At 49.6% G+C, this 20,246-nt stretch overlaps 1 protein-coding gene across 1 annotated transcript in view; it reads left to right on the plus strand.

Moving 5' to 3' along the window:
- The first annotated feature begins 1,113 nt into the window (after positions 1 to 1,113).
- The window catches only part of LOC147673414 (mucosal pentraxin-like), a 42,808-nt gene continuing 23,675 nt past the window's right edge, over positions 1,114 to 20,246 (plus strand). The window contains exons 1-2 of the mRNA XM_086947282.1: positions 1,114 to 1,383; positions 9,753 to 9,837. Coding sequence (XP_086803408.1) covers positions 9,765 to 9,837 — 73 coding nt within the window. The 5' untranslated portion in view covers positions 1,114 to 1,383; positions 9,753 to 9,764. The remainder of the gene's footprint in view (positions 1,384 to 9,752; positions 9,838 to 20,246) is intronic.

Consider the following 20,246-nt stretch of genomic DNA (forward strand, 5'->3'; position numbering starts at 1 on the left):
GCTTGAATCCTGATGGTGCAATGAGCAACATACATAATGTAACTTTATGCTTGTTAGAGACAGTCCCTCGTCAGCCACCATTGCTCTACTGCGTCATCGACTCTTCATTTCTTGGAGGGCTAGAGGAGGTCGGGACTGACCTGGGTGGCCCTAGTTTGGTCACTTTCTTCAGCCTACAGCGAGCTATCAAAGATTCAGCCAGACTCAAAGTATACATTACATGAACCTTAAATCTCTGTCTCTGGACAGCAAGCATTTCCCGAAACCAGAACAATGTCCTTATGCATTAAACCGCTTCCTATTGCATTTATCAGAGCTTACACTGTAAAAATGTTCTTTTTATATCGGTCAGCTAGTTAAAAATATAAATCTCACTATGGAAGACTACTCCATATGTTTTTTTTTTAAGTCAGTTCCAGGAAGGCCTGTTAGATTTAACATATGCCTTTAGCAATAAGGAATTCAGGCCCACAGCCTTTACCATAACCTTTTATATATAAACAGATCAGACCTATGGCATTTGGCATAGCTTGTCTCAAGCTCTTTTTTCCTCGGTGGGGTTTTGCTGGCTGATCAGCATTCTTGGTAACTGGGCCACTCTGTGGCTGGTGATACATTCATAAACGTCCTGGCTAATCAATGCCTTTAAATGCCTTTCTTTCCCTTTCATGTATATTCTGTGAAGAATGGAGGTGGCTACTGGGGATGTTGGCCATCCGCAGGTTTTCAAGAAACCAAGCTGCCAGCGAAGTCTTGAAGTCCAGCCTTAAGAATTATAAATAGAAATTGAATGCAGTTCCCAGGTGTTCCCCCTCACTTCGACCTGTGCATTTTGTACATGATCTACAACATATGAATCCAGGCAGTATTAAAAACACATGTTTTAACTTTATATTTTAACTGTTTGAGACTTAATTGTGATATCTTATGTATGTAATGTTGCTTTTTATTTCTGTTGGTCATGAAATACCCTGAATGTTGCTTTTTATCGAAATCTTTGTATTGCTTTTTATGGCCGTATGGCCGATCATGAAGCTTATTTGACTGACTGACAAAAACACATGTTTCCTTGAAGACATGCATAATTTACAATGTAATCCTGTTTTAGCGCCAGTTACAATTCCTGCACGTGCACACTGAACAGTAGAGTGTGTTGATCATTGACAGGAAGTGACGACCTCCAGGACACTGACCCTGACTACATATGGCCACTGATCCTTCCAATATAAAAAGGGTCCTGTACATAAGCTGTTTGCAGAACAAAGTTTATAGATGGTATTTACATCTGTCTGTGCCTCTCTCCTGCCTGACTCCAAGAAGTCACCGACCTTCAGCAGCTGGGCAAAGAAGGCAGCTGAAAAATACTGAAAACGTCGAACAACAGTAAGTTCCATAAGTTTGATCCAATATTTTATATTGTTAATTGATCATTACTTTTTGTAATTAATTGTGCTGAAATAATAAATGGAGAAAATCGCAGGATTATACTTTATTAGTGGAAGTCATTTTGTCGACTGTCAGAAACCAAGACGTTATAGCTGACAATTGTATTTGAACTAAAGGCCAAGTTGTAGAATGGTCAAGTGGACATTAAGAATTTATTTTTTAATTTATGAAAGAAACTTCACAGACATGGTCTCACATTCTGAGTCCAGAAATAAATAAAAACAAGGAAAAGGCTTCTTCCAGTTCCCACGACATTAGTAATAGTAAATGCAAGGATAATGTGACTAAAGAAATACACAACAAAGGAAGGATTTTGGAGGAATACAAGATTGGGCTGCTACTCAAGGGAGTAGCCACAAAATTAAAACACCCCACACGTAGAACTAACCCTATATTGACAGAGGGACCGATTCACAGAACTAACTTAAGACAAAATCCTAAACCTGCTACCATTTCGCTTTTCACAGATGTGACTTACTCATTTTGTTATTCACAGAAGGCACTTACTCATTGATGAGTAAGTGCCTTCTGTGAATACCAAAATGAGCAATTTACTAATTTTTAGTAACTTACTCATTTTGAGTAATTTACGAATTTTGGTATTCACAGAAGGCACTAACTCATTGATGAGTAAGTGCCTTCTGTTAATACTAAAATTAGTAACTTACTCATTTTGAGTAACTTACACATTTTGGTATTCACAGAAGGCACTTATTCATTGATGAGTAAGTGCCTTCTGTGAATACCAAAATGAGTAAGTGTCTTCTGTGAATACCAAAATGAGTAAGTGCCTTCTGTGAATACCAAAATGAGTAAGTGCCTTCTGTGAATACCAAAATTGTATTAAGTTTAGGATATTCTCTTAAGTTAGTTCTGTGAATCAGGCCCAGAGTGAACAAATCGACCCTTCCTAAAATAGTTCCATTCACCTTAAATTCATCCATCTATTCATTCATCTTCCACCCACCCTCCAGTCATACATCCTTTCACCGTTCCAAACTTCCATCATTTCACCACTCCATACATCTGTGCACACATTTCTCTGTCATGCCACTCATCCATCCATCCATCGACCTACCCTTCTACCCATTATCATTCTATCCATTATTCCACCCACCCGTGCCCCATTTCGTCCTTTGTTCTTTTCACTCTTGCTTCTGTTCTTCCTTTCATTTTCACTTTCACTTTTTCTTCCTTCATGTCTTGGCTCCTTCCATTCACATTTTCTTACTATCACCCTTTTCTTTCTTTCACCCCTCCTGTATCCTTCCCACTTTCTCCCTCCAATCTTTCTTCCCCTACCCATCTTATTTCTCCTTCTTACCTTTCTCTCTTCTTTTGTTCTGTGAGGGGAGCAGTCAACTCATCCCAAAACATGACCCATGAGAACAAATGAATAATACATGAGAGGGAGATATGACCAATGCTGTAATAGCCGTAGAGGGCGGAGTCATAAAAGGGGCCATCTCGCTTGCACCGCTTGCCCGCCGACCTATTACCTATAGGTTTCCTTTATGAATCAGGATCTCCAAGCTTGGAAAAATGATTCACACATTTCAAGCAGAGGCAAACTGCCTCCAATGAAGTATGATTACTCACTGCCTCTAAAAGGAGCAGAACAGTGGCGGCTCGCACAGGGAAGAGCGGAGAGGCAAGGCAGTGCGAGGGGTGGTGAAGTTGCCAGACAACGAGATGAGTAATATTAAATAAATAAATCAATAAAACCACTCCCTTTGTGCTTGCTGCATCTCCAACACGGCGACGCAGCGAGCGCAAAGTAAGTGGCTTTATTTATTTAATATTACTTATCCCGTCGTCTGTCGACTTCCACCCCGCCCCGTCACCGCACCGCTCTTACCTGTGCGTGCCGGCTGAGGCTGGCCGAGATGCACATGTCAGGCTGAAACATGACGGTTTTCATAAGCTCCACCAGTTTTTCATAGCCGCCACCCTTTCAGGAATTTTCTCCACTCTCCTCTAGGACAATCCAACCACTGGTTGAGAGGCAACCACATGTGTCTCACTGGTTAAAATCCACTTATCAAGTCAAATACTGGTATGATTGTTGTATTAATGCATGTGTGGCAATCACCTCCATCACTCTGCTGGTTACACTCACTAATCACCGTAAGGTGACTCGCCCATTGAGGTGGATAAATATCCAGCGTGTCAAACATGGATCTCAACATCATCATTTGCAAGGCTCCAAAGCTGCCAAGACTTCCAAAATCCTGATCTTATGTCAATATATCCTTCTTCACCTAATACCACCAGGAAGCTGTTGCTTCCAAATATACTAGAACTGGGATTTAGAATAGTAATCTGGCCCAACTGTGGTGTATATGTGATCGGTTAGAATGGTGGGATCAAGGAATTACCAAGCAGGTAGAATATTTTGTAGCGAGTCAGGTTTGAAAGGTCAATACTGTGGCAATCTACATTATGGAGTCTATGATCATGGTTTAGAGCTTGGAGGGTTGGGTTACTCCATCAATGTGTGACGGATATGCCCTATACACCTTATTGCAAGTGCCGTAGGATATAATGCACTTTTAATAAGCTATGAGACGTTATGACCAACTAACCTGCTCATCAGACTGTAGATAAGCCCTATGTCTTTACAAAAATCTGTTGTTGAGGTCTATGTTTTCACAAGGAGCAAACAGAAGAGCTGCTTTAGTAAGCACTGTACGAAAAACTGGAAATTATGAGAAATATATTCTCCACACGGTAGCATGGTGAGAAGACTCCAATCACAATTTATATACAGAGAGCCATTCTGCATCCCTTTGGCCAGACTTACTAAATTGTGTTCTAGGTTTAAGAAATTAAACAAACAAAAGAGGAGTACCATCAAAGACTGCTTAGATAAAGCGGTCTGAGTGGGATGACTGAAAAAAAGAGGAGAGTCCTTCCTTTATTAATAAACCCCTCACTCACCGACCTGGTCGGTGACATGCTTCATCATCGTTTAAGAAAGCCAGAAGACTCCCTGAAGATAGGCTTAGTACACCCAATTATGAAGCCTTTTGTCCTGGTTCAAGACAGTCAATAGACTGAACTTCCTGTGCTCCAACTAATGAAGGAGAGGTGTCTTCTTTTCGGACTATCCACAAAGAAAAACAAATCAAACAATGAAACCGATACACATCTAAAACATAATTTCAAGCTTCTAGTAAGGTATTGAAACCAGCATCTACACCACTGTAGTTTATGTTCTGATTAAGAGCTACATGAGTCACTGCCATGTTTTGCCCAAACAGAGATATCCCAGAGCTGCACTCCCCCCTTCTCCATGGGCGGAGGTGGAGTGAAAAGCAACCATCTGAGAGTTAGAAGAGCAGCTTAATGTCGCCTCATCCATCTAATGGTTGCACTCTGAGGTGCTAGTAGCATCCTGGCTCTAAACGAGCACAGACGGGGAAGCCCACATCTCAAAAGGGATCAAACTGGACTTGGAGAACATTTTTCAACATCTACATTTAAAAAATCTACAGCTTGACTCGATGGAACAGTTCACCATGATACAAAGTTAGACAATATATGATGTAAAATCTAGAGCATTTTACAGTCTTCCTTGATATCAATACAGAGTACAAAGTAATGCAATGAATGTGTACAATAGGGGAATTTGTTACAACAGTTGTAGTGTCCAAGTGTGGCAGTATGGTTGGTGCATGATTTCCGCACACGCGACCGGGGTGCCTCAAGTACGCAGAGAAATTCACTCCCTTCCTGGAATGTGTCTTGTTTAAGTCCTGGTGGATACAGGACTGTGTCCCACTGCTTTATTGTTGGTTTGCTCAAATTTTACCTATTTAAATTATCGAATAAATTCTAAACAGTCCGGCTGGACTGCTTGTTTATTATAGTGCATATTGTGGCCTATAATTATTGGAAGTGTTATTTCTCTTCGTCAAGGACCTTTGTCTTTTGTTGAATTGATACCCCAGGTCTTTGCTTACCTAGTGGGTCCCCTTGTCTTTTAGTAATAGTTGTTTAAGTCCTGGGGCTTCGCCCATAGAGCTTTTATGAACATGACCCAAGCAATATCAGCGTAAACTGCGAAGACGTACGCTCATACAAGCTCTCTGCTCTAGCTCAGGTCTCCAAGCTTATGTTCTACTCAGTTGCAGCCGGCATGACTTGTGGGTGGAAGGGCAGGGAGTTCGCGTGGAGAAGGGGTTGCGCAGGGACGGGGGGTTAATTTTTAAATTAAAATTATCTTCGCCTCCGGTCCATAGTATTGTCTCCTCTCCACACAGGAAGCAGGCAGTCTCCCTCCCCTCCCCTAAGCCAATCACAAAGGTGCAATGGCATCATTGTGAATGGCTTGGACACCGACCCCACAGGCGTCTATGGGGAGGCCATTTTCTCTATGAAGGCTGCATGCAGCCTACATGGAGAAAATGCAGAGCGCGTATGACTGGTTTTGTCAGCCCTGGGGCCGACCAAACAGTCAGCGCCCACATCAGTGGGCTAGCCACTCACCCCTGCCTGGAGCAGGACTGCCCAGCTACTGGCCCGCAACCGAACCCTGCCTTATGCTTTCTCACAGTGGGAGAAGCAGAAACATAAAATGGTATTCATGGGCGACTCTCCTCCACCCACGTGGAGGAGCCGCCCCTGGTTCTTCTGTTCAACTGTACTCACTGGGTGGCAAGTCATTTTCAGTCATAGCTGCAGAACTGTGGATCACGTTACTATTACAGGTACATCATATGAAGAAACATGTAACGTCCTTTAAAGCCCTTAGGACTTGTCTTTTTTAAAAAAGTTTTTTCAAGATCGTAAAACACTTCCAGTACCAATATACCATTTCGCAGACATGCATTTTACAATTTTTCCCAACTTGCTAGGCATCCATGTCCGTTTTGACGGGGAAATACCAGCGGCGGCTCAAGCATAATGACAAATGAGTGTTGCCATGCCACTTAACAGCCAAACAGAAAAAAACGTTTATAAATGATGCAGCGCCACCGGCGGCCGGCGTTGCATAGTGCAAGAGGAGGAGGAGGCATGGTACTCCTCTCGTAACGTAGATCAAAGGGCTGCCGTAAGTTAAAAGTGTGCATGTCAGGCTGGATAAAAGCTCAGGTGAGTCCAATCTGACATGCGCACTTTAAAGGTCTATGAATACTGCACTGTTTAGAGAGCTTGCAGAGCAGAGACGTTAGGTCTCTGGTCTCCGATGGAGCAATGGGCTGTCCTGCTCAAGCCAATCCCAACGCTGCTCTCATACCCTTTCAGTGCTTAATTTGAGTCAATTATTTCGGGTGCTCTGCACCGGCACTTCATTTTCAACACTGGTACTTATGACAGTCTGCCACATGGTGTCACTGTTTGTCTAAATTACAGATTCACACAACAGCAATTGATTATTCATTCAATATACATTAAAATGACTCATGCCTGCTGCCCAAGTCATTTTTACAGCTTTAGGGGCCTGGAATAGTCTGAATTGTCACACTTGTGGGGTGTGATGGTTAATAGTTGTGTGGCTTCTGTCTTTGGCGATGCCTGAAGGTGCAATAAGCGGCTCCAGCTGCAGTGGCCCCCTGACGAGGACCCTGACAGGCCCCTTGCACCTATTTTGTTACAAATTAAGTACTGACTGCAATCCGAGTCTAATACTCTGTATTTTAAAAAGCAGTATTGAGAAGGGCTGGGCTGGGCTGCGCTGGGTCGACATAGGCAAAGTGGAAAGCCAGGTTACTAACAATGCTCACAGGAGGACCCAGGTGAGCAGAGCAGCGGGGTCGCAATCTTGTCAAAAGGTAGTTAACGCGACACTGCTGAATTTAGGTATGTGTTCCTTTTGTGTCACTCCAAAGGTGAACGGAATGCAAAGAGGTCATAATAGTTTGCATTCCGTTCATTCGTGGAGCGACACAGAAGAAACATGTGAATGGCACTAGCCGCCACTGGATAATACTCCTTAGATTAGGGAAAAAAGGAACAATGATAGAACTGTCTGACATAACATTACCCACAGTACCCATATGTGGTTGTTTTTTTTTTTATCATTATGGCTACTGGGAAAAAAGCACCACTGCAGGAACACATTTTGTAGGAGGTGTTCTTGATTTTTTTAGCAACAATAGTCCAAATATGGCACTTGTTATTTGATTAAAGACAAATTATGCTGCACCTTCGGTGAAATGGTTACCTATCCATTTTTGCCCTTTAACTCACATTGCGCCACACTCATTTTTTCTAGGTATGCGCTATTTAAATACTATGGGGCAGATTTACCAGCCCCTTGCGCCTCTTTTATGCCGCAGTTGCAATACTTTTGTGACGCAGCGGTGGCGCAAAAGATGCGCCATGGTGCGGGGCATTTACAACAAGTTGTTCCTGCGCAGGGGGGGGCATTCCGGCGCAGGAACGTCTCCTAAAAGTGGCTCCGAGAAATCTACAAGATTTCACTCAGTCACTTTTGGGCCCATGCTGTGTCAAAACCCTGCGCCTGCTTGAAGCAGGTGTAAGGATTGACGCAGCATTTGAAGGATAGGGCACCCTAGAGCCTTGCTGGAGCTGCGTCACGCTTGCGACGCAACTCAAGCAATGCACCACTTTTACGGCACAGATGAGTGACGCATCTGTGCCGTTTTTACCTCATGGTGCGCCGCATTGTAAATGTGGCGCATCCATTGTGGCGGAGGCATGGCGCACAATAAGTGGCGCATCCCTGCTGATATGCAGGGATGCGCCACTTATTGTAAATATGCCCCTATATACATCCATTCGCGCAGCGGACAGAGCTATCTTAGGGGCAGAACCTTTCTTTAGCCACAAATGTCTGAAGTATGGAGACTAACAAGGACCAGAAACTTTTGAGGGTCACTCCGGGCCTAGAGTCATAGACCTCTGAGAAGCACATACTATCGGGGTCAGAGTTGGTTACTCAGAACAACTTTTGAAGGGCACAGTCTTTTCAGCAGCACAGTTTCCTGAGAGGCACAGACTGTCTTCTGCCAGACTCAGGCTTTTGAGGTGCCTAGTGTTTTTCTGTAACCAGCATCATACAGCGCGTCTGCTGTTTCTAAGTGCTGTAAATAACAGATGTTACTATTACCCACAGTTTCCACTGTCATAACTTTTAACCGTGGCAGCTTTTTTAACAGTTACAACCATCAGGTTCAGGTGAAAGATTTGTATTAGAAAGTATAAATTCTTGTATTTTTAAATTTAAGTTTAAATATAAAATGTTACATAAGCTTAGAGTTGGCTAATGGTCAGTTGAGACAGTGGCTATTAGTGTTACACCAGCCTGTTCCTCACATCTATTAAATACATACACCTTTTGAGGAGACCTTTGTGTAAACTTCAAGTCATATTTTTAAATCCAGACATGAATTACTGCCCTTATATCAATCTGATCTGAATAACATTGGGCCCCCTCAGTGCTTAATTTGTAAAAGAATAAGTGCCGGGGCCCTTGTCAGGAGGCCACTGCAGCTTACAACACACATTCCCCCCACTCCAGTACTGCCAATGGCAGTACCAACACACATACTAACCATCATACTCCTATAAGTGTGACAATTCAGCGAATAGTAATTTTTAATGTATATTGATTTAATAAACAACTGTTGTTGTGCCATCTTTAAGCTAGACAGACAGCGCCACCATGTGGCAGACTGTTACAAGTCCGGTGTTGACAATTAAGTGCCGGTGCTGAGCACCGGAAATCACCAGCTCAAATTAGGCATGGGTCCCACTGAACGGTAAAAATACTGGTTATACAAAAAATTGTCACGCGTTGATCTATTTTGTGGTGTGAGTTTGATAAAAAGTGAACTTGTTTCACCTCTCATCTTCCTGATGCATCCTTCTTTGCAGGATAGCCCATCAAGGTAATGAACTTTCATCCGTGATCTTTGAACTACCTTTATTTGTGTTGACCAGTGTTTACAGCAAATCTTCCCCAAGTGGGATATTTGAAAGAAAGTGGGAATTATGTCCTGTTTTGGAGAAACCTTCCTTACTTTATGATATCCTATATTGGGCATGAGACATAAGGCCTAAGAGTTTGGTGGAATTGTACTTCATCACAAACATTACAGATAACCTCTCTGCTTTTTTTCAAGGGTGTTACATCACATAGCACTGGTAATAAGGCAGACAAGATATCCGTCAAGGACCAAATCAGGCCTGAAAGAAATCTATTCAAATTAAATTTCCCTGACTCTGTTTCCCCCACACTGCGTTCCCCCACTCTGTTTGCATCCACTTCAACAAAAACAACAGTCTGCTGTACATCAGGTTTCATAGATTGATAACACTGTATTTCTTTCTAATAGGTGGTGTGAGTCATGGACAACAACTTCCAATGTGTCCTGATACTTCTCAGCCTCATGTGGAGCAATGGGACTATTGTACAAAGAGGTACAGTGGGGTACTGGGTAGAAGAGAAAATGACTGTACACATTTTATTTGCATTTCTTTAATTTTTTTGCGCATTAACACATAGTATTGTGGTCGTGCTACTCAGTGTGAAACAATAAAAATGGATTCTATGAGGCATATTTCGACTTCTGACAGTGCTCGCTGCACAGAAGCGTGCTCTTTTCACATCTTTTCAGATACCCGCTGATTCCTGATGTTCAATGTGACCAATAGTCTTTCTTCCATGTCTACATAGGTCAATAGGTTTGAGTGAAAACTACCTGCCCTGAAAGCTAAGCAGCACTCGAATAGTCGGTCAGGGTTCAGGAAATCACTCTCAAGATGAAAAGACACTCTACTTCTATGTGTTTTCTAACTTCTCCAAAACTCTATTCCAGCAAATGGTATGGTATATACCCATTGTAGGCGTAAATGCTCTTGTTACACATCCTTGGTGTTGGTATCCATTTCAGACCTAATACCGTCTTTTACATTACCCTATGAGATTGGTCCGGCTTTAGGTTGTTTGCTCGATGCATTCCAGTCAAGTAGTAAATCTAGTGGGAAAGATCTCTTTTGAGTTGGTTAGTTCTACGTATGATGTGGCGGGATCTACTTGACAGCTCTCACGATTAGGTGAGGGCCGTGCAAGAATGGTCTCTGATGAATTCACATACAGTAGGACACTAAGCAATAGACTGTGACATATTCTACAATTAAAATATTAAATAATTGATGGCACATAATAGAAACATGCACTTGTGAGTGTTGGAAATGGCCCTTTTGTACCTACCTCTGCCAACTAGAGACCCCCATTTCCGACAGTGAGTAATAGCAATGTATGCCGATGAATGTAATTACAAATAGTCGAATCAGACCAAGCGCAACAGTCACAGAACTGGAGTATGTTGTTCCAGTCCAGGCTGGGTAAGATACTGGGTGGCAGCGTATGCACAGTGAGGCAGCTGGAAGGAAAATTGGGGTAGAGCATATATAAGTAGGTGAATAATCCTACAAAAATAGGTCGTGCCGCACAATAAAGTTCTGAATCAACTTTCAGCAGGCAAAAACTTTTTACGCAAAAACTTTTGTACCTCAAAAGCGATACAAAATGAATCTTTTCCTCCAATCTCTGGTATCACAACCCGGCAAACTGGACTCATCGAAGATGAGTAGAGCCGCCAGGCTTCAACCTTTCAATGGTTAGTCTCCTGATACACTGTCAAAGCACACTGAGATACTTCCACTGAGAGGGAACGTCTGTATTAAAACACTAACCATTAGTGGATGAAACCTATGAAGCATGCCTGTGCTTTCTTCATAATTCTGCTGTGAGCCCTGGCCTCTTTGCTTCTTCTTTCTCCACCTCCCCTGTTTTATGCAAGCTTGCATCATTTCAGCCACTGCCCTCATACACACCTCTTGGCCTGTCCTGGTTCCAAAGCCTGCCCTCAGTAATGGTGTATACCTCTCCCTCCCCTCAGTACCACTCCTCTCACCCTAAGTAACTGGGCCATCCCACCAGGGCTTCTTAATTCCTAACTGCTTCTTCCCATTGATCTAGGGTGACCAGATTCTTAAAACAAAAAACGGGGACAGGTCATAGACATAAAAGTAGGATTATTTGACAGCTGTCATAGACATAGAAAAAGGACAACAACGACAGCTCCTTCTACAGACCAAGATAAAGCATTACAGACAACAAATCTGAGGTCTTTTATTGGCACCCTTCTCCTTTACACAGCAGCATTAGTACTTCTTATTACATTTACACTTTTAAGGACTACAGCATATATTTGCCAAAAATCAATAAAACATCACAGGCTAGCAAATGCCAGTGCAAAGAGAGCATGCGCGTGCATGCTCAACTGGAACAATGAGAAACAGGGACTTTTCTGTGTTTACCTGGGACACTGGTTGAAAACGGGAACATTTGAGTCACTTGGAGAAAAGTGTCGGGACACAGGGACACTTCTCCAAAAACAGGGACCGTCCTGGGAAAACGGGGACGTCTGGTCACCCTACATTGATCAGAGACACTTAAAATCTCTGACCTCTTCACCTGTGGTTTCTAATATAGTCCCAGTAACATCTGCTATTTCCTCAGTCTCTACATCTTTATACAGCACTTTTTCTTTAATCCTCATTTTCTCCCCACAGTCCTCCACAGGGCTGCCAAGGTTTTGGGTCTGTTTGCATGTGACGTTTTCATATTTGCATTGTGCCAGTGCGTGACATTTCCAGGTCTTATGTGTGACACTTTGAGTGACACTAATCACAGACTTTGTTATTAACCCAGGCAGAGTCATTTAATCCAACTGTAGCAGAAATGTGCCAAGGACCATAAACAGGGACCCCAAGTCAAATGATTGTCTTGGCAGCAAGGACCCCCAGCAGAACAGATCGACTACATTGTGACGTTTGATCACGTCAGGGCTCCCCTGGCACTGATCCCTGAAGGTCACGTGACTCCATCACCTGCCCAATAACAATGAGTGCACTGTCCCCTTCTCTACAGGCCCCTAGACTCTGCATGCTTCAGTGTCACTGACAGCTCCCCCATACTCAAGGTAAATCCCATTTTTGAAAACCAGGGAAAAACAAATATAACCAACGCTGATGCACATTCATGTGCTGGGGACTCACCACAAAATAAGCAAAAATATTCATAATGGAAAGACTGTAGGAGAAGGGTCATGTGCCATTAGTTTTCCAAGACATCCTCCATTTCACCCTTACACACTGGCCTTCCACTGCTCAATTGACTACTGGTGACATTCATCCGGTGCATTGTGGTACTAGTAGTCCTGCACCTAGATCAGAAAAATCTAAACAAAAATCCCTCGGGTGCACATAAAAATAAGCAGAACTCTGTGTGCCCTGAGAAAACCTGAGCTCTGTCAAAAGGAAATGTTGGACAGGCCTCGTGGAAGGCCCGCTCCCTCCCCGCACGACAGGGCCCGGACCCCGGCTCTCCCTGTATTCCCAGCAAGAACCATCCCGGCAACCCACCGAGGCAACCCACAACCCATCCCCAACGGGACTCCAGCTCCCGAACACCCCAGTAACAGCTGGCCCGGGCCCCCGACAGCACCATTGCCCCGGCCCAGCCGCCATCTTTGGACACTACACCACGAGGCCGCGTGGCCTCGGCTCGACCCCAACCCTGGGCCTGGCCAGGCCCCGACATCGAGGCACCACCATCCACCCAGGAGGTGAAGAGACCACTTGGCAGGTCAATGAGAGAAGGAGTGTCGCTGGCTCTCCCCCGCCAGGTGTCGATCGCCCCCGGCCTCCCCGGGTACTGGCTCCACCCCCCTGCTGGGTGTCTGGACTCCCTCATCCCGGACCTCCCGACCTCCAAGCGCGAGGGTCCGGACATCAAAGGAGGCCAGACCTATAACTGGGGCAGCTCCAGAGCAGGAAGCCAGTTGTATCTTGGAGTCGAGAGACACCGTGAAGAACTCATCCTTGACGGCCTGCTGGCGCTGCCACGGCCCTTCCTTGTGATCCATCTCCGAAGCCTGCTGGCGCTGCCGCGGCCCTCTTCAACGTGAACCATCGTCTTGGCCTGCTGGCGCTGCCGCGGCCCTTCTTGTCGTGAACCATCAACCTAGCCTGCTGGCGCTGCCGTGGCCCTCTTCAACGTGAACCATCGTCTTGGCCTGCTGGCGCTGCCGCGGCCCTTCTTGTCGTGAACCATCAACCTAGCCTGCTGGCGCTGCCGCGGCCCTCTTCAACGTGAACCATCGTCTTGGCCTGCTGGCGCTGCCGCGGCCCTTCTTGTCGTGAACCATCAACCTAGCCTACTGGCGCTGCCGCGGCCCTCCTCGTTGTAAGCATTCGTCCTAGCCTGCTGGCGCTGCCGCGGCCCTTCCTTGCAGAGAACTATCATCCTAGCCTGCTGGCGCTGCCGCGGCCCTTCCTTGCAGAGAACTATCATCCTAGCCTGCTGGCGCTGCCGCAGCCCATCCTTGCAGATCCCCAAGCTCGAGGATTGTGAGCTTCCCTCTTGCCGCACCTGTTCCGCTCCGGTACTAAGACTGTCCCGCTACCCTTTCCCCTACAGAGACTAGAATTGGGAGGATCCTCGTGTCCTGACCCTCCTGTATCGTATCACCTTGCCTCAAGAACCTTATATAAAGTGTGTTGATCTCATCCTTGTGTGGTGTCCATCTGTGGGGGGGAAGTTACTTGTCTGTACGATCGCTGGAGACGGCCCTCAGCAGAGGCCTCTCCCCCTGTACTCGGCCGACCCTCCGGGTCCCCGTCTAACATTGGTGGCCAGCGGCGCGATCCGAGCCTACGGATAATTGTACAGAAAGTAACTCACCCCACGACACACAACCACCATGACAACAAAAGAGAGCGGAACAACGGAAAAATTCCAGATGGAAAAACTAGAAGAATACAGCCACAGAGAACTAAAACAATTCTGCATAGAACTGGGCATTACTACCACAGGACTGAGCACGAAAGAGGACTTCAAACACGCCCTGGAATCCTGGGCGGAGACGGGTACGGCCGTACCCCAAAACCAAAGCCTCGATACAACCGAAATAAGCACTGCGCCGACAGAAGAAAGAAGACCGGGTCTCTCACCAGAGGAGGCCCGAGAACGATAAAAGAGCAGGCTCCACGAATTGGAACTGGCTCGACTTCGCTTAGATGGAGAACTCAAATTGGCGGAACAAAAAATAACTCTGGAACACTTGCAGCTCCGAGAAGAGCGAGAAGAGAAACAAAGGCAGAGAGAGTTAGAAGAGAAAAAGCTAGCCTACGAGCATGAGCGCAGCTTAAAGGAACTAGAGATTCAGAGGCAGAACAAAGATCTCGGGGTCCCCGGGCACCCGAGACCCCCTGTCAGTACGGACCCCAAGGTCCACATCCCAAAGGATGTCGTCAGAGAATACTACCGGAATGATGATATCCAGCAATGGTTCAAAGCCTACGAAGTGGCCATGACCTCCCACCGGATTCCCCGGAGCGACTGCGTGCCGGGTTATGGGGGAGGTTCGTCAACGAAGGGCGAGACGCCCTGCTGCAACTCCCGGACCATCAGATGACATCCTACGACCATATGAAAGCCGCCCTCCTCACTCGATACGGACTCACGCCCGAGATGTACCGCCAGAGGTTCCGCGACTGCAAACGGATCCCGGGTACGACTTGGGTGAAGTACGTGAACTTCTTTAGCCGAGCCTTCGAGGGGTGGATCAAGGGCAGCAAGGTAACCACTTACGAGCAACTCTTTGACCTTATTGTATGGGAGCACCTTTCTAACAACTGCTTCGTCGAGCTCAGGCAGCATCTCCTGGACAGTAAACTGACTGAACCTCTGCAGCTCGCCGCCGAGGCTGACCGATGGAAAAGCACCTGAGTTGCCCGAAACGGGCCCAGCGAACAGAACAGAGCCGCTCAAGGGCTCCATCGCCCCCGAGGGGGAGGAGGAGGCCAGGGTCGGGGCAGAGACACCGTCCCGGTGGCTCCCGCCAGCAACACCCCGCCCCCGGCCGGCAGAGGGAGCCTCCCGATGCGACCAGGGTTCCGCGCCAACGTTACCTGCCACCGATGCCAGCGACCCGGCCACTACGCCAACGATCCCAACTGCCCAAAGAACCAGAGCCCTATGCCCCGCCAGGTCGCTGCCGCCGCCCTGGGAGAAGAGCAAACCCAAGAAGACATGGAAGAGTACGAGCCAGACCAGCCCGAGTGGGAACCAGCCGCCATGTCCCTGGTCTGCCTAGGGGAAAGAGACCTGATCCCGCGGGCACCCCTTCCCGCCAACACGCAGAAGTACAGCCAGTGAGTCAACATTAATGGGCACCGGGCTGAAGCCCTCCGCGACACCGGGGCCAGTGTGACCGCCGTCCGCTGTCATCTGGTGACCCCGGACCAGATCTTGCCAAACGTCCTCTGCCCCGTACGGTCGGCCGACAACTCAGAAAGCCTATGTCGGATGGCCTGCGTCCCCTTCGAGTGGGGAGGAGTATCCGGAATGCTGAAAGTGACTGTCCGCGATGATGCCCCCATGGACTGCCTCCTGGGGAACAACCTCGAAAGTTCTCCCTGGGCAGCCGTCGAGAGAAGAGAGCACCTGGGGATGCTGGGCCTCCCCGAATGAGTCTGCGTAACGACCCGGTCCATGGCCGCCCGCGCCATCCCCAGTCCTGAAGAACCCGAATGGCCAGAGCCTCCTCCCCCGATCGTCCCGGAGAGAGCCACCCTAGAAGCCAGTTCTCCGGAACAAACAGAAGAAGGACTCGATCGGCTCCGGGACCTTCCCGAAATGGCTCAGTGGCGTCAAGAGGGTGGCCCCACCCAAGAACAATTCCGACAGGAGCAGAGAACCTGTCCCTCCCTCGAGGGACTCCGGCAGCAAGCCCTCGCCCAGAGCGCAGGAGACACCTCGGGGGCCCACTGGATTTATTGGGACAATGACCTGCTCTACAGTGAGCAAAGGATTGCTGAGCTGGGGGCCAGCCGGGTGCTGGTGGTCCCCCTCCGCTTCAGAGACTTCCTCTTGAATCTAGCACATGATGTGCCCCTTGCCGGACACCTGGGGCAGGACAAAACGTACAGCCGCCTGGTAACCCATTTCTACTGGCCCAAAATGCGGAATGATGTCTCCAACCACTGCCGGACCTGCCCCACCTGCCAGGCCAGCGGGAAGAGCGGCCGAAAGACCAAAGCACCTTTGCAGCCTTTCCCCGTCGTCACCACCCCGTTCGAACGAGTAGGAATAGACATTGTGGGGCCCCTGGACCCCCGAACGGCACAAGTGCACCAGTTCATCCTGGTCCTGGTGGACCACGCCACTCGCTATCCCGAGGCCATCCCCCTACGGACCGTGACGGCGCCAGTGGTAGGCCGAGCCCTGATGGGGATCTTCTCCCGGGTGGGCTTTCCCCTGGAAGTCGTCAGCGACAGGGGCACGAACTTTATCTCGAAATATATGAAGTCCCTCTGGCAACAGTGCGGGGTCACCTACAAATTCACGACCCCCTATCACCCGCAAGGAAATCGAGAAGTCCCCCAGAAATCCCTAGGCTTCAGCCCATTCGAACTCCTGTATGGACACCCCGTCCGGGGTCCCCTCAGCCTGGTCAAAGAAGGGTGGGAGATGGCCCCCCAGAAGACTCCTCCAGATGTATACAAATATCTCCTGACCCTCCGCAACCAGACCCGGCGGTTCAGGGAGCTCGCCAAGGCCAACCTTGAAGCCAGTCAGGAGGACATGAAGAAATGGTATGATCAGCATGCCTCCTCCATCAAGTTCGAGCCGGGACAACAAGTTTGGGTGATGTCCCCGGTTGAACCCTGTGCCTTACAGGACAAATGGACAGGACCCTTCAAGGTGATAGAGCGCAAGGGCCCCGTCACCTACCTGATCGACATGGAGTCCTCCCGGAACCCCCTACGGGTCCTCCACGCCAACAGACTCAAACCCCACTTCGTACGCTCAGAACTCAGCCTCCTGATGGCTACTGATAGTGGGACGGAAGAAGACTCCGAGCCCCTTCCTGACCTGCTGAGGACCCTCGAGCAGGACGGCTCAGTGGAAGGGGTCAGACTCTCCGATGCCTTATCCCCGGAACAACGCCAAGACTGTCGGGATCTCCTGTTACAATTCGCAGACCTGTTTTCCCTCATCCCCGGGGTCTCCCCTTGGTGCCTTCACGACGTGGACACCGGGGATAGCCCCCCTATTCGACACAGGGCGTACCGAGTACCGGAACGAGTGCGCGCCTGCATCCAGAATGAAGTCTCTAAAATGCTGGCTCTAGGAGTGATCGAGCCATCTGACAGCCCCTGGGCCAGCCCGGTCGTACTGGTCCCCAAGGCTGCCGCCCCGGGCGTTGCCCCCGAGCTCCGGTTCTGTGTGGACTATCGGGGCCTGAACGCCGTTACCAGAACCAATGCTCACCCCATCCCCCGGGCGGATGAGCTGATTGACCGCATGGGGGCCGCCCGCTACCTGAGCATCTTCGATCTAACAGCGGGCTACTGGCAGATCAGCCTCACCCCCGGGGCCCAAGAGCGATCTGCCTTCTCTACCCCAGATGGGCACTACCACTTCAAGGGGATGCCCTTCGCCTTGAAAAACGCCCCAGCTACCTTCCAGAGACTCGTGAACCAGGTACTGGCGGGCCTCGAAGCATTCAGCGCCGCCTATCTGGACGACATTGCTGTATACAGTCGCAACTGGGCAGACCACCTCCACCACCTCCAGGAGGTCCTACACGCCCTCCGGCAGGCCGGGCTCACCATCAAAGCCAGCAAGTGCCAGATTGGCCAAGGGTCCGTGACCTACCTGGGACACCAAGTGGGGAGCGGTCTGGTGGCCCCCCTCCAGCTTAAGATCGCTGCTATCCAGGCCTGGCAACCACCTATCACCCAAACCGAGGTCCGAGCTTTCCTGGGGCTCACCGGGTACTACCGGCGGTTTGTAAAGGACTATGGCAGTATTGTGGGGCCCCTCACAGAACTCACATCCAAGAAAAACCCCAAAACAGTCAGCTGGACTCCGGACTGTCAAGCGGCCTTTGACAAATTGAAGGTGTGCACCGCCCCCGTGCTCCAGGCCCCCGACTACAGCCGGGAGTTCATAGTGCAGACGGACGCCTCCGATCATGGCATTGGGGCCGTCCTCTCTCAACTCAACACCGAGGGAGTCGATCAGCCAGTGGCCTTCATCAGCCGACGCCTGCTGGCCCGAGAACAGCGCTAGAGCACCATCGAGCGCGAGGCCTAGGCCGTGGTATGGGCCCTCAAGAAGCTCCGGCCCTATCTCTTCGGTACCCACTTCCGGGTGCAAACAGACCACCGACCCCTGCAATGGCTGATGCAGATGCGGGGAGAAAACCCGAAACTGTTGCAATGGTCCATCTCTCTGCAGGGGATGGATTTCACTGTGGAGCATCGTCCAGGCCAGGACCACGCCAACGCAGACGGCCTGTCACGGTTCTTCCGCCTCGGCGAGGAGAGTACCCAAGAGGATGGGTGACTCTCCCTGCCTTCAGCTGGGGGGGACGCATATTGGACAGGCCTCGTGGAAGGCCCGCTCCCTCCCCGCACGACAGGGCCCGGACCCCGGCTCTCCCTGTATTCCCAGCAAGAACCATCCCGGCAACCCACCGAGGCAACCCACAACCCGTCCCCAACGGGACTCCAGCTCCCGAACACCCCAGTAACGGCTGGCCCGGGCCCCCGACAGCACCATTTCCCCGGCCCAGCCGCCATCTTTGGACACTACACCACGAGGCCGCGTGGCCTCGGCTCGACCCCAACCCTGGGCCTGGCCAGGCCCCGACATCGAGGCACCACCATCCACCCAGGAGGTGAAGAGACCACTTGGCAGGTCAATGAGAGAAGGAGTGTCGATGGCTCTCCCCCGCCAGGTGTCGATCGCCCCCGGCCTCCCCGGGTGCTGGCTCCACCCCCTTGCTGGGTGTCTGGACTCCCTCATCCCGGACCTCCCGACCTCCAAGCGCGAGGGTCCGGACATCAAAGGAGGCCAGACCTATAACTGGGGCAGCTCCAGAGCAGGAAGGCAGTTGTATCTTGGAGTCGAGAGACACCGTGAAGAACTCATCCTTGACGGCCTGCTGGCGCTGCCGCGGCCCTTCCTTGTGATCCATCTCCGAAGCCTGCTGGCGCTGCCACGGCCCTCTTCAACGTGAACCATCGTCTTGGCCTGCTGGCGCTGCCGCGGCCCTTCTTGTCGTGAACCATCAACCTAGCCTGCTGGCGCTGCCGCGGCCCTCTTCAACGTGAACCATCGTCTTGGCCTGCTGGCGCTGCCGCGGCCCTTCTTGTCGTGAACCATCAACCTAGCCTGCTGGCGCTGCCGCGGCCCTCTTCAACGTGAACCATCGTCTTGGCCTGCTGGTGCTGCCGCGGCCCTTCTTGTCGTGAACCATCAACCTAGCCTGCTGGCGCTGCCGCGGCCCTCCTCGTTGTAAGCATTCGTCCTAGCCTGCTGGCGCTGCCGCGGCCCTTCCTTGCAGAGAACTACCATCCTAGCCTGCTGGCGCTGCCGCGGCCCTTCCTTGCAGAGAACTATCATCCTAGCCTGCTGGCGCTGCCGCGGCCCTTCCTTGCAGAGAACTATCATCCTAGCCTGCTGGCGCTGCCGCGGCCCATCCTTGCAGATCCCCAAGCTCGAGGATTGTGAGCTTCCCTCTTGCCGCACCTGTACCGCTCCGGTACTAAGACTGTCCCGCTACCCTTTCCCCTACAGAGACTAGAATTGGGAGGATCCTCGTGTCCTGACCCTCCTGTATCGTATCACCTTGCCTCAAGAACCTTATATAAAGTGTGTTGATCTCATCCTTGTGTGGTGTTCATCTGTGGGGGGAAGTTACTTGTCTGTACGATCGCTGGAGACGGCCCTCAGCGGAGGCCTC

This window comes from Lissotriton vulgaris, chromosome 12 (genome assembly GCF_964263255.1).
Source record: "Lissotriton vulgaris chromosome 12, aLisVul1.2, whole genome shotgun sequence".
Classification (NCBI taxonomy): Eukaryota; Metazoa; Chordata; class Amphibia; order Caudata; family Salamandridae; genus Lissotriton; species Lissotriton vulgaris.